Here is a 15014-nt window from a genome sequence, read left to right as displayed (position 1 = left end):
TTGTGCCATTAAAGCTCACTTGTCGTGGTCGTGCATATATGGCACTACTTTCGTGTGGTGGGCAAGGATAAAGATGTAAAGGGGCAAAGCCGGAACAAGCCGCTTTTCGAGGCGTAGGCTGCATCTGTTTTAAAGAGACAGGATACGATTCGAAGCTGTGAGAGCTATGCTAAGTACCACTTTGGATTTGGAAGCTAAGCTGTTTTCATACCTCTGCAATCGACATTTAAAAGTTTTTCGGTTCGTTTGGAAGGGGATTATGTTTTGATTAAACTATGTGAAAAAACAACCATCCGCTACTAACAGGCAAGCCATTTGCGACACATATATTATGAAGTTGTTGGGCTCTCTTTGGGAAAGAGTGAATGTAAATGACAAGTACGGAATTGCAAGGGTTAACAGTATCTAGGTTTTTTCTTAGGCTCAATATTCGTCGCAGATACTGTTGGATTGTCCAAAACACAGGCCTATATGCTTTACAATTTGAGGTAACATAGGTCGCCTGTATTTACCACACGTTGTCAGACCCCAGCTCTCAGCAACATGCAACAGCAGTGCCACTTTTTTCCTCCATCTTAAACCTAGAACTGTAATAGGAAGGCTAGTCACTGCAGTGCAATTATGTGATAATGCAATAAAGTCAACTTTGGGTGCTTGCATTTGCAATGTGTTGATCCCTTGCATTACATTGTGCTCTGCAGTTGTGCTGAATTTGGCACAAGTGAAGTCCAGAGGATGAAGCCTGCTTGCTGCTCTCCGCTCCCCTGGCATTTCCTCATTCATAATGGAGGAGCCTTCCACTGCACACTCACAAACACAAACACAAACACCTAGCATCGAGGCCCGTGTGTGACCTACTTTACATACAGCACTGGGTGCTCCATCCTCTCAGTAAGCATTCAGGAGGAACTGAGGACAGTGGATTCAAGAGTGCCTCTCAGGACAATAACGTATTGAATAATGGGTTAAAACTAACATGTCAGAAAATGTACAAGGGAAGTTTCAGGGTTTCATCCTGATTTCCTATACAGTTCATTCAACAATTTCTTCTCTGCAGCATTACAGGCAAGCCTGTAATATATAGAATTGCATATAAAAAGGTGTTAAGGTATAATTAACTATTTATTGCTTTATTGTGTGTGGGTAATTCATTCGCTGTGAGCTAATATAATTTATTTGGGTGGCTGTTCAACATTACACAGATTTCTCCTGCTGCATTTTGGACACACCTGATAAGCCAATATATGGTTCAGATAGGACTTTGATTTTCTCAGTTAGGGATATGACTAATGCATCCATTTTGTGTAGTTAATTGGTTTGCCTACCCTTGGTACTGAAACATACATTACATTAAATTAATGTAAGAGGACTGACAGATAATTATCAAATCAATTATTTGATGACTGTGACAGGGATGATTTAAAAGGGAATATTTTAGCACTATGTTTAAAATGACAAGAAATAATTACATACATGGAAATTCATCAAAATTGTGCAGAATTGTCAGTGACTTTCATCCACATGTTACTTTATGGACTTACTGCTTAATATGGATCGATAATGAAACATAATGTGTTGTGACTGTTGCCTGTGTTTTGTTATTGTGGCCAGGACAGTAACAAAATTGCCAAGGAAGGGAAGAGGTTCAACTGGCAATGCAAGGTATGATGCCAAAACTACAGATCAGCCCCCTGGGTATCTGAGAGCGAGCAGCAGACTGAGCTTTCTCTGAGCTGAAAGAGGGCGATGTTTCTGGAGCAGAGAGAGGGGCTGAGCGGAGGAAACCCTCTCAGACATGCCCGTGAATCCACTCATACTGTATTCATGCTCACTGATGCACAAAGAAGAAGTTAGGTCACACTCAGGGCATGCCACCCTCCCCCCTTCCCTTCCCCATACCTCTCTCTGTCTCTCACACACACAGACCCCAGGCCATCCACCCAACTTGCACGCAATGCTCACTGGGGACTCCTGCTGTGCATCTTTTAGGTCACATCCAGAAGACTCTCGGATCAGAACCATGTTATAAAGGCTAGACCACTGTGACTTGGTTCCAGTGTGAATTATCATGCCAAGAACATGTCTGGGTTAGGGTCCTCTTACAGAGCTTCCTCTGGAGTTGCTTCATTCCCTCTCCATGAGCAGGCATGTGGCAGTGATGCAAATGGCTCCATTTGGGTGAAGGTCGCACATCATTATGAGCTAACTGGGAAGTTGTGCATATTGAGGTTAGCTGCCAGAAGAAGCATACACAATTGAGACTGAGGTGCTGTGTAATACTGCAGGTCAATATTCTTCATCTATTGTATTTCTGTTTCTAATTCTATTTACAATTCTAAGGCCAGAAGCTCACTTCCTCACAAGTGTGTAAAATAAATTCTAAAGCTGTGGCGGCAACCCAATTTTAAAAAAAAACATTTTTTAAAGATCACTATTTTTGTCTTCACAGCCTTCTTTACAAGTAGGCAAAACATCAGGGAAGGAAATGTCCTCTTCTTTTTAAACTTGTCACCATCAGGTTTCCAGGCTTTATCCAGTGGAAAAACTCTGCCAGTGTGGTACAGAACACTTACCCGGACAACCAATGCAACTTGAAAGAAAATTGCTAAGTGAAAGATTCCTTAACATAGCAAATGGGCGCAGTCTGGGATATACACCAGCAAGCTGGCATCAACACAGAAACCGTTTCCCCTGCACACTTAGCAACAGGACCCAGCTACCACAAGAATGGAAGGGGGGGGGGGGGGTAACAGTGCTGGAGCAGTACTGTCTGACCTAAACTAGACAAAGCTACTGTGTTTAGGAAAATACTGCAACTCAACATCCTAACACAGAACAACAGTTACTGCAATCTGTCTTCTCAGAACAGCAAAAGTGTAAGCTTTCAACGCCATTTGTAGTACCCAGAGAGAATTTGTAAAAAAAAATTTGACAGTTTGTTGTTCCTAGTTATTCTTACACACACGGAACTAGGAGGTGGTTACATGCCCCCAACACACTGCAAGTGGGATACATGCTAAACATTTACACAGTTCTGCAAACTTTGGGGAAACAATTGTCTCGAGTACTGGTCAATTTCCTCTTGTGTTTACATAAACATTTACATCAATGTTGGTTGATATGAATGGTGAAAAATCCATGATGAACCCATAAGGTAACATTCATGGGTTCAATTACTTGAATTTAATCATCAATTTAATCTTTAAACTAAGAGAGCTTGGTCAACCATATCAAAAGCTTTCAAGAGATCAATGAATAAAGTGGTACAATGTTGTTTGTGGTCTAAGGCTGGATGATGAGATTCACTACCAATGTGGCTGTGGCAATATTTCTATGACAAGATCTGAAGCCTGATTGTATTTCATTTAAAGTAATATTATCATGTATAAACCCTTTTTTCTGAGCACAGGCCTGAGATTTGTTTACAAATCAAAATTTTTATATAAATTGCTACTATTTCTAGTATCGAGTCAGTTGAGACATAAACCTAGCACATTCATAGAGATCATACACCACCATGTGGTCATATGGAAATACTGCAGTCTATTACAATACTAGAGCATACAGCATGGAAAACAATGGAAACATGTTATGAGGATGGAACTGAAACCTGAAGAAAAGGAACTTCAACTTCAAGCTAAATTAATGTCATGTCACAAGAGACATATTACAGTGGACAGCCTGGGTCAGATTAGTTGCTCAAGGTAGCATGTTATGATTCCATTCAAATGTAAGATGGTTCTCAACTACACTGCCAGGAACACCCGGATCAGTCTAAATAAATATTAGCCTTGCCTGTTCAAATCCATTTTGACAAACAACATGCAACACTAACTTATCACATCAAATAAATGTAACATATTGCATTACACTTCTGTCATGTGACAAGGTAACCAACCAACCAATACATCACTTTTATTTGAATCATTGACTGAAAATGAATTGCAGGTTTGGAACTGAGACAAATCATTTAAACTAGTGTGGTAGGACAGAACTGAATTAAAAATAATTTATAGTAAATACAGTACATTCAACTGTACTGTTGGGACCTGTTTCAGTTTCTGTTTCTTCTCAGCTTTCCTCAGCAGGTCATTGCGTGGTTGTAAGATGAGTATCTGATCTTCTCAATGCATCTTCTTCATCCCTGAACCTTCCTATACAAAAACCTAAATACTCATACTGTAGCAACCCTTGTAGCAAATCAGGGGATGATTAAATGGCAGGTTAAGAGAGTCAGGTTGGGGATTTAGCCAGGACACCAGGGAACCCCCTACTCTTTTCAACAAGTGTCAGGGGACCTTTAAAGGACCACAGTGAGTCAACACCTTTGTTTAATACATTCTGAAGTGCTCATACAGCAGAATATTACGGTGTACTTTAAAACTGTGGCTTTCAGTAAAAAATTTAGTTTATACAGTATGTGTTACAGTTAGAAGTGAAAGTGCAGGACAGATACTGAAAACATATTGGTAGCACATGTGCATCAAACTCTGGCCGCTAGACTCCATTCAAAACTCCAGCATTCCGTCCAACATACGTGCAGCATTTTTTTTTTTTATTAAAACACGTGGTCTGTCATTAAATGAAAAAATAAATTGGTCACTTCTATGTTGGTTAAGAAGGGAGTGTTCTACAACAAAAACCTTAAACAACTTAAAAAGAGCATTTTGTAATTACATTTGTCAGAAAGGTAGTTTCGACATTCAAGAAACATTTTACATTAAAAAGCTGGAGGAGCCCGGTACGGTACCTCCCTGTTTACCAAGCAGGAGAACAGATTAGAGTTCACAAGCTTATCAGTCCCACATACAGTACACTTTACCTTTAATACACAGGCTGAAATCTACAACGGCAGCTACACACTGTAACCTGCAGTAAACATTAATAACGGCTTCGCACAGCAAACACAAGAAAACCCTTACAATCGCTCCAGTTAAAAAATACTTTTCACCTTTACACTTGTGTGGAATGGTTGTCATAAATGTACGTATTTATTTTTTAGTTCTCTGTTCATGAAATACCAAAGCAACCTTTCCATCACCAATCAATGGAAGAGGTGGAGGCAGGATACAAAAATACTGAGGGAACATTTTTTATTAAAAATCAGTTGTGTTGAAGACAATTTCTTCAGTTTCCTACATTCTACATAATGAATGCTCAGCCAATATTTGATAGTTTCAAGGGTTTTATACAAGCTTTTAATTCTGGAATGTTAAATTTTTTGATATGAAGTCAAATTCTACTGCAAGCAGTTAAATGAACTATGGTATTACAATGGCATTTCAAATAAACTAAACTAGGCAACTTTTTTGGCCTATTTGTTATTATGGTTGTGCTGCTGATTTTTAGAATATGACAAGGTTATTGCTGTACAAGCAACAAACAGCCCTCTCCCACCTTCCAATTAAATCTGCAGTTTGTCATATTATCATATTAGAGATGTTGTGAGAAGTCAATTAATATAAGATCTGCATCTATCCATCTATCCATACACCCATCCATCCATTATCTAAACCACTTATTCCTGGTGTCAAGGTTGTGGGGGGGGGGGGGGGGGGGGGGGGCTGAGCCATTCCCAGCATACCCTGGGCGAGAGGCAGGAATACAACCCTGGACAGGTAACCAATCAATCACAGGGCACACACACCATTTACTCACACACTCATACCTATGGGCAATTTAGAGTCTCCAAGTAGTCTGAGCTGCATGTCTTTGGGCAGTGGGAGGAACTCAGAGTACCTGGTAAAATCCCACATTGACACAGGGAGAACATGCCAACTCCAAACAGAAAGACCTCAGCTGGGACCCATTAAAATCATTATTATTATTATTATTATTGAAACGTGAGGTGTGAGATAGGCAGCAATCTGTAAAAGGTAAAAGAGAAACTATATATATATTAGTCCTTTGATCAGCATCAAATGTGTTTCTGCCCTAAGTTTTTCTCCCACGTGCATTGAATTGGCCGTAGCCACAACAGGACACTGGTAAAGAAACCGTACAATGCAGCTCCTGCAGCTGTACCGATATATTCATTAAAATACATGAAGGGTATTAAACACACAACAGCACATGTCTCCATGTCACAGCACATAAGTATTAGAACAGTAGCCATTGCAATAATCTTCACATAGCACATTACAACGACTTTAGCCCCTTTTCCACTGCAAAGCCGAACGGTTTTGAGCACGGAGAGGAACGGTTCCAATGGTGTTTCCACCTGCCCAGCACAATATTTTCGGCACGGTTAGACAACCGTGCTAAGTGCAGCAGAACCGTTCGGGTGGGCAGGCTTAATGACATATTCACTGATTGGTTTCACATTACGTCAGTTTTGTGACTCCGCATACGGCCTCTTCATGTCCTCTTCCGTAACCTAGGTCGGTGGAGAAGCTAATATAAATAAAAACGCAAATTCCGTCATAGTAACAAGATAAACCCGACAATAGACATAAGATATACAGCAGTGAAAACGCTGCTCGCTGAATAACAAAATAAACGGGACAAAGTTTTAAAAAATGATACGATGTCATTCTACAGTCAATATCTGGGACTAAATATTGAATAAATACACAACCTTACCATTGGTTTTACATGTGGAGATGTCCCTTTTGAGACCGAGTGGTCATATATTGTCTTGGACAATCCGTTTATGAAATATATTTCGCGCATTTGTGATGCCTGGGTAGCCTACATTCAAAATAGCTGTGCATAATACCACACGTATTGTTTACAGCGTTGTCGCCGTTTTGAGTACAGTCTGGCTTGATTGACAATTCATTTATTCAGTAGGTGAGAGTATAAGCTTTCTAACGATGTAGCCTATAACATGTCTAATTTTGCTTTTGGAATAGCGTTTTATCAGTCAGCGTAACCAAAAATTTTCTTATCATCGCATTCACTTACGCATTAAGACGCTGCACCTAACGAAACGTTAACGATTTTTCGTAATTTCTTGGAAAATACTATTATTATTGAGGACTTCTGGGCATAGCTAAGCCGTATATTTGCTGATAGACCTATCTGACATCGTTTTCTGGAGCAAAATAGAAGCGGATTGAACTTGTTGATTTACTGTCTCTGTCTGAACACAGATAACATTTCATCATTGCTATGTAAGTATTACTGCTCAAAATATTTCGGTTATACATGTTATTTTTGGATTGAGTGTCTTTAAATAGGTTAGTGGTATTATATATTGTGGATATTTCACACTGTAATGTAAGCTTTGTTAGTAGTTTTTGAATGCATGCAACAGTGATGGTCAGTGGAGGATACGCTAAAAAGAAAAACCAAAAACAGACCAAAATACACAGAATCCTAGTCCGTTTCGTCAGCCAACGAAACATAACATAACAAAAACAAAACAGTATGGGGAGAGACGACAACTGGCGCATATTACATTCACAACGGGATGCCGTCGCTGATCCACCGCGTCACTTGCTGCCCTCACTACATATTTCCTAGTCCTGGTTTTAGCAGCCCGACGGTGGAAACAGAAACCGTAACCGTTCCCACGAGTACTGAGCAGCACGGAACGGCACAGAGTGGCCCTGGTAACGGTTCGGCCCTACGGTGGAAAAGCGGCTGATCAGAGGGACCAATCAGTCAATGGCTTAGTTACTACTGTTACTGTAACTACAGAGTAGTACTCAAGGACGCACACAACAGAGACAATGACCCGCACTCCCCCCCCCAGGTCCTAACAGGGCCTGGGGCTCAGGGCCCCCTCCTTGTGGCTGCTCACACCTCCTCAAACATGTTCTCCAGACTGCTCTTGCCATGGATGTCCCTTAAGTGGCGCCGTAGGCCAGGCTTGTGAGCGAAGTGCATGGCGCAGTAGTTGCACTTGTGCGGCTTGTTGCCTGTGTGCAGGTTGAGGTGGTCCTGCAGCGTGGCTTTCTGGGAGAAAGTTTTGTGGCAGAGCGGGCACTGGAAGGGCTTGATGCCGGTGTGCACGCGGATGTGCCGAGTCAGGTTGCTCTTCTGAGAGAAGCTCTTCCCACACAGAAGACACAGATAGAGTTTATGCTCCTTCAGGTGCCCCACGTAGTTTTCCAGCTGCTGGAACACACGGTCGCACTTCCTGCAAAAGTAGATCCTCTGGAGCGGGGAGTCGTGCTCCGCGAGGGCGTCCCTCTGCATCCTGCTGCTCTCCCCGAGTCCAGGTGACTCACCCCCCTGTAGCTGGAGGTGCTGAGCGGCCAGCATGTACACATCCCCCCCCCCAAACTCCTGGTCTTGGGAGCTATCTGCCACACCTGCCCTGGAGTGGGAGGGGCTTCCTGTTGGCGAGTCTGAGCTACTGTCTTGCTGCTTGATCCTCAGTGTGCCCATGTTGGCAGCTTCTGTATGAATGATCTGAACACTGTCCTCGGAGTCTAGGTCATATTCCGCTCCCTCTGGGCCATGCTCCCCAAGGGACTCAGCATTTAGGTCCTCTTTTTCTTTCAGTGGATAAGGGTCAGGACTATTTTCCAGCTTTAGTCGTGCCAGAGTGGGATCCAAGTACTGGGAGACAGCTCGTTCACACTTTTCTACCACATGGCTCATCTGCAATGCACTGGCCGCCATCAGGTAGGTGACCAGTTCTCTCAAGGGAAACTCCAAGACGCCAGTGTAGCAGCAGAGCAACAAGCGTCTGCCCACGTCTGCACTGGGCAGCACCGACACCTGTAGCTCCCGGGTGTCGTGCAGCAAGAACTGGTCTCGCAGGAAAGCAGAAGAAGCTGCCAGAACCACTCTGTGTCCCGGGAAACGGAACCCGCCAAGGATGAGAGTGACGTCACAGAACCGCCGGTCCTCCCGCAGAATGTTCATCTTCTCCAAAACTGTGTCACCATGGCCTGCGAACCGGAACTGAAGAACGTCTGAGCTCGGCGTCATTTTAAATTCTGCTGTAAGAAAGAATATTTATCTGACGTGTGTGTAAATGAATAACAATAAAAACACTGCCACATTAAAGTGGTGGTACTGTTACTACATCCAAACCCTACCCTACCAAGAATGGCAAGCAAAATGCAGCTAAGCACGAGCAATCTTCGTAACGGAGCAGCATTTACAATTTTAAAAGCTTGTTTGAAGTTACACTTATCCTGCTCTATTCAAAAACCTACCGTAAACTTAATCATGAGCTCTTAAAATGACACGCTAAAGTTGACATTTTACTGTTGCCAAAGCTCATCCTACTTGTGAACTATTACCCCAAGCTACATCAAATTTGATTCACAACACATTAGAAGACGCGACTTTTTGTAAACTCTACAGCAAAAATAAGAAAAATAAATTATCTCGATCATCAAAGCCAACTAAGATAGCTAACCACTAAATCAACCTCATAAACTGGGAGCAAACAAACCAAATGATTGACAGGTCAGACACAATTGACTAGTTTCTGGATTACTGAAACGGACACATTGTCGTGCCTTCAGACGTATTAATTAAACCGTTATTAAACAATACATTGCCCCCGTCAGCGTATATTTCCTATTTCAGCTATAAAGAGAAAGTTTGGAATGTACTATCATACATTATATACCCAAATGAACTATTAGCCGGAGGATTTTCGGTGTCGACCCACTAGCTAAAACATTATTCTCACTTGGTAAGGCAGTCTGGTTGTTCTTCGCTTTAAAATATGTAGCCTAACAGTTGCGAATGAATCGTTAGGCCTATAAGACCCCTGCAAATGTAAGAAGACTAAAAATTGTGATGTATCAGACTGCGTTAGCTTCTATTCAACCCCCAAGAGAAACTCTTCCTTCATAAAGAATAATGAGAAGACCTCTGGATCTACTTCCTACTTCCTGTGCATCTCTCTCACACTCCACGTCTGGAAGCCTGGGCGAAATTTGGAACGGAATACTGCCTCCCGTGAGAGGATTTAAGCACAATTTATCATCAAATGTTGAATCAGACGGCTACATTGTCTGCGTGTTTTGAGGCGCGGTAAATTTCAGTCATCTGACTTGTCAAGTTGTACGAATAAAACACGTTCCATTCATTTATGTACGCTACACGCATTCACAAGCAGACACAATAATCCAGGGTAGGACAGAAATTTAATGCTACGCCATACATTTATTGAGCGTGAGATCATTGTTCACATTTGGAGCACATAGGCATTCTGTATCCTAATGGCTTGCACTTATTGCTAAAATCGGGAGAAATGAGAGGTTGGCTATCTCAGAAATGAGCAGCGATTGTGGTGCAATTAATATGATCTAAAACAGGCAATTTGCATAGCTAGCCTATTTCATGTAGCCTACCTACATTTCATGTTTTTTGTTTCCGATAAAGGCGAATTGGCTCCGCGGTGCCCGCTAGAATTGGAATGTCTAGCAAATAGGCCTGTCCATGTATTGCTAGTTGGTTAGTGGTTATGGTGGTGTTTTTTTTTCGTCAGGAAGCGTATGGTACCTCATCGCTACGGAGCTATTCATTTATGTATGCTTATTATTGGCAGCAGGAATAGCCTACAGTTTTAGCATTGCTAGAATTTGGAACGGTACTTCATACAATGTCCGTGGCCGTAATAGTCAACAGGTAGCCTACTCTTCACTGCGGACTGCACATCCATATATAAGATTTTTTGGAAATAACCATGCGTAACCTAGCGACATATTACAAATCCAAAAAAGCACTCAATTGTGTTTAAAAGCCTTTATTCCAGAAAATTAGAACAATTTAGCTTTCATGGGTGTGTGGTCACAAACAGGAAGCACATCATCCTTGCATAGCATATTAGGCATACCAAACACTGATTAGGCTATATTGCGCGATTGCTCATAGTGGAAGAAAAGTGAAAAGAAAATAACATGAAAAATGGGTACTCAAAGAGGAGAAAATATTAAACGTCGGACAAAAACAATAAAATCTTGATAAACTAGTAAACCGTGTGACACCCACAGAAACTCTGTACTGCATGCCCAAAATACCATTTTTCAGATTACGGAATGATAGGATGTACAGTTCGTAATCAATGTTTGGAGATGTTAATCATTACAGATAGAATGCTCATATGTGCACTGTGCAGCACTGTTTTTTGTTTTCCTTCCTCTGCTTTTATTTTATGGTTTTGTTTTACTTTGTGATTTCCACTTATTTCCCTTTTCGCGCCCCGGTTGGCCGTTACACTTGTTTTATTTCTACTGTTTCTTTTTAATTCCGTATTTATTTCTTTGAATTATTTAAATAAATTTAGATTAAAGATCCAATAAATCAAACATTATTAAACATTAGTACTTTCGCAGTTTATCATGGGAATAATGAAATTCGTTAGAAGAATAATCAGATAATTTAACTGTGTGACAAATGTTATAATGTTGAAACTGGACCAGAATTTGACTCAATGCAACTTTAAGTGTCTCCTTCTGTGCCACTGAAAGTATGGCAGGCATTATATGAATGTAAGCCAGGATTCTAAAATATTTCAGTCAGAACATACTGTACCACTAGGAGGCAGCCAGAGAGACTGCAGTCTGAATCAAGATGAGCATAGTATACCTCTTATGAACATATAAGGTAAGAATAAACAGAATATGAAATATAGGAAATTACAAATTGTGAAAATTACTGTCATTACTTTAAATGGTTATCTAAGTTGTAATGATTCTTATGTTTTCGATATCTAAGCTAAAATATTTTGCTTTGATATATTTTAATAATAATATTATATTTAAATATGGCCTGAAGTGATGAATATGTTATGTTAGTCAGCTCTGTTTCCACAAAGCTAATATGGTAGCTTGGATGGGCAGATAAAATATTTGTCCTTTGTTATCTTTTTATATGATATTAAAAATATGAATATAAAACACCATCCATTCAAAGATAAAAATAATAATCAACTCTTGAATTGAACATTAAAAAATGTTTAAGGGGATTGATTCCTATAATTAGTAGTAATGAGCCAATTAATGTTGATTCTGCTTTACTTTTTTTCAGTTGTGGGCCAAAACCTTTATAATATGGCTATGTTTGTACAACTTCATTTAGACTAACATTATGTCCCAACCTTTGAAATAATCTGTTCTTTGTGAAGTGTTTTACTGGGATATATAAAAAGTTAGGTCTAGTATTGGTGTGTAAAATTCCACAGACATTCCTGTAGTCTGGTTCTCATTTTTAAAGGGCTCAAATGTCTGCATTCTCTTGACCTTTAGTGGTTCTTAGTAAGCATGGGTAATGTGTTTCATTGTCCTGTTTGTAAATGCTTGTTTTGCACCTGGTTTCAGTTTGCATGATTATGAGTCCTTAGTGAAACTGGTGCAGTGGGACAGAAGCATAAAAATAATTGCCTGGTTTTTACCTATCTGTCAAATTGGTGGCCAGAATCAGGCCAGACTCTCAGTGAGCCCAAAAAACAAGGTGTTTTCTTTGGGTCAGAATTGGTTTTTTAAAGTAAAAACAAAATTCTCCAGGACCAGGATTCTAGACTGTCTGCACTAGCCCAAAGCCCTCTGTCCTAAAAAGGTAGAAGCCCACTGTGGAACTCCATCCCCTCACACCCACCTTCCCACTGACTCCCTTCCCCAGAGCGTGCGAAGCGCATTCCTCTGGGCTCCTGCCACCCTGCCACTCAACAGGCAAGTGAAAAATTGTCTACATTTGAACACCTTTCTTGTAAAATATTATCCTTTCCTCAATCTGTGACCATGCCAGTCTGCCGATCCCAACTGCGAGTGTGCTTGCACATGGAGTGATCATATGCACACTGATATTTTTCCTGTGAAATTCACCCTAGGCACATCATGTACAGTAGGACTTGAGAGTATTCCAACAAAAATAATTGTTACCAGTTTGTTATCATTATGTGGAAGAGGTGTGTGTTTATGCGGTTTCATCTTATAATCTCTTTTATTATAACGCCTCCGTTCTGTCTTTTTATGAGATGTCAGATTAAACCTTCCTACACAAAGGATTGGTAGGGAGGACACTGCAGTAATGGGAATGTTATAGTCTACTTTATATGACTGGTTCCAGACTGGAAATAAAATCTGTTAATAAAATATGTCAAAAAAGAGTAAAATTTGACCTGTCGCGCAATGAATTGCAATATGCATTTCCATTGCATACTATTACTTGGCTCTGATTTTGGGATCGTTTATTGAAATGTTTACCTCTTAACATTTTACTTTTGTATTTTTCCTGATGACAACCATACACTGTTGGCTGAAATGTAATTGCTTTGTTAAGACATCATTGAGAGCACTGAGATAGCGTACATGTATGTTCTTTAATTCAAGCAAGGGTTTCAGCCATTGGATAGGAAGCAGAACATTACGGTCCAACAGTGTTTCACATTCCGTGTTACGAGGGCAAGATGGAACCCTGTTTCCCATTGCAGAGCCTCCCCTGTGGAAGATCACCTGTGGTCTATATTGCAACTAATGGAGCTGTAGATGATGGTCTGCATAGACAGAACCGAATAACATGTTTACACACACACGCACACACATACTGTACTTTGACCGTGGTATGATTGTTGGTGCCAGACGTGGTGATTTCAGCATCTCAGGAACAGCTGATCTAGGATTTTTGTGCACTATAGTCTCTAGGGTTTACAAAGAATGGTGCGATAGACAACCAAACATCCAGTGAGTGGCAGTTCTGTGGGAAAAACACCTTCTTAATGGTCTTTCTGAATTTAAAGACTTCATCGTGCAATTTGCATGAATGGTTTCCTGGTTGAGCACCACTGTAAATGGGGTAGGATAATGTCAAGAGAGATGGAGGGTCTGCCATAAAGATTGTAGATTTTGGTCTTTTCATAGGATATGTTGATAAGAAAAATATAAAATTATGCTGGCCTTATCCTTTAAGGACAATGCAACCAAATGTTTGGCTTTATTGCTTTTAAAATGGGGGACTCAGCACAAAGCAGTGGTTTCGGTAAAATGGTAGAAGTATAAACTATAAAATAACTATTTTCTCTCTACAGTTCCCATACTTTTAGAAGGCACTGAAGAAGACAAAATGGGAAAAAAACGTTTGAAATTATGATGAGTAACAGATGATGAACACCATACAGGTGCTGTACCTGATTTGCCTCAGCATGCCCAGTTATAAATTAAAAAAGCAACACACAATGTGGGTAAAGATACGAAAAAGGACTTCAAAGTAACCATGGGGCTTTACACATGTTTTCAGCTGAATTAATTTGTTTCAATGGAAATGGGATGAGTAGATTAATTATTGCTTAATCTCAGCATATAAACAGGTTTAGACTACTATATTCTGAGGAAATTCACAGGTAGGAACCATTCCAGACACAATGCATGTGTAATCCCCCAAACCCCAACTCATAGAATAAACGGATGTAAGTACGTAAGATTCATGCTGGCAGGGGTGAGACAAGATGAGACTCAGTGACGTTAAGTCTCGACTTACAGGTGGTTGTCTTCATAATCATCAAGAGTAATTACAGTCTTTACTTCCCATGCCATTGGTTATCTCAAACAGAAAATATTTCAGTTGTGTTACATCAACCTGACATGTGGGTGTGCCTTGAATCTCAGGGGTAATATATATTAACTCTATCTCTCCCAACCAGCTTGCTTGAATGACAACTAGGTAGCCATTTTGCATGCCAGTTACTTAGTTAAGGTCCTGGATGGGGGAAGGGACTGCTGTAATTATAGACCCAGAATTCTTAAGCAAGAACTGATTTATGTAACTGGGTAATACAATAGAAAGAGTCACCAGATAAAATACCCTCAATTTATGGAACTGCTACAGTAAATTGCATCAATGAAAAAACTATTATACAGGGAGAAGCAAATATCTGGAAAAACAGGTCTGAAAAAATGATTGAGTTGCAGATAACTCACTGATGAAATTCACATTAATCACTGGGGCCATCGTGACAACGTAATAGTTCTTGCAATAAATAATTGTTTTGTTTTTCTTGGGTGTGCCCCTGTCCGCCAGCTTCTCGTGGCATTTTTGTTTGCTCATTGCAACAATGTACACATTTGAAGTGCGTAATGTGAAAGAAAAGAAAAGGCTGTCTC

General features: G+C 40.4%; 1 protein-coding gene and 1 long non-coding RNA gene across 6 annotated transcripts; one reads left to right on the top strand and one right to left on the bottom strand.

The window, feature by feature from the left end:
- Nucleotides 1-53: 53 nt before the first annotated feature.
- On the top strand, nt 54-2431 carry LOC118212728. Its single transcript, XR_004762294.1, has 2 exons — nt 54-891; nt 1612-2431. It is a non-coding gene; the product is annotated as an uncharacterized LOC118212728 (long non-coding RNA).
- A 4768-nt stretch (nt 2432-7199) lies between these two features.
- LOC118212372 (zinc finger and BTB domain-containing protein 26-like) lies at nt 7200-9925 on the bottom strand. Of its 5 annotated transcripts, none has more exons than XM_035390178.1 (2): nt 9785-9925; nt 7200-8894 (listed from the first exon to the last, which is right to left on the bottom strand). In XM_035390178.1, exon 2 carries the CDS (start codon nt 8884-8886, stop codon nt 7744-7746), a length of 1143 nt encoding a protein of 380 aa, XP_035246069.1. In that variant the 5' UTR covers nt 8887-8894; nt 9785-9925; the 3' UTR covers nt 7200-7743. The 5 variants fall into 5 exon arrangements, with proteins under 5 accessions (XP_035246069.1, XP_035246066.1, XP_035246067.1 ...); XM_035390175.1 differs by lacking the exon at nt 9785-9925 and adding an exon at nt 9602-9778 and having other exon boundaries at nt 7200-8897; XM_035390176.1 differs by lacking the exon at nt 9785-9925 and adding an exon at nt 9602-9778.
- Between the last annotated feature and the right edge of the window lie 5089 nt (nt 9926-15014).

The sequence above is a fragment of the Anguilla anguilla genome, chromosome 14 (genome assembly GCF_013347855.1).
Source record: "Anguilla anguilla isolate fAngAng1 chromosome 14, fAngAng1.pri, whole genome shotgun sequence".
Lineage (NCBI taxonomy): Eukaryota > Metazoa > Chordata > Actinopteri > Anguilliformes > Anguillidae > Anguilla > Anguilla anguilla.
Note: the sequence above shows the minus strand (reverse complement) of the source record. Positions and strands in the feature narration are given on the sequence as shown.

Excerpts from the sequence above, each read along its gene's own strand:
- LOC118212372 (XM_035390178.1), bottom strand. The coding sequence starts at position 8,886 with ATGACGCCGAGCTCAGACGTTCTTCAGTTCCGGTTCGCAGGCCATGGT.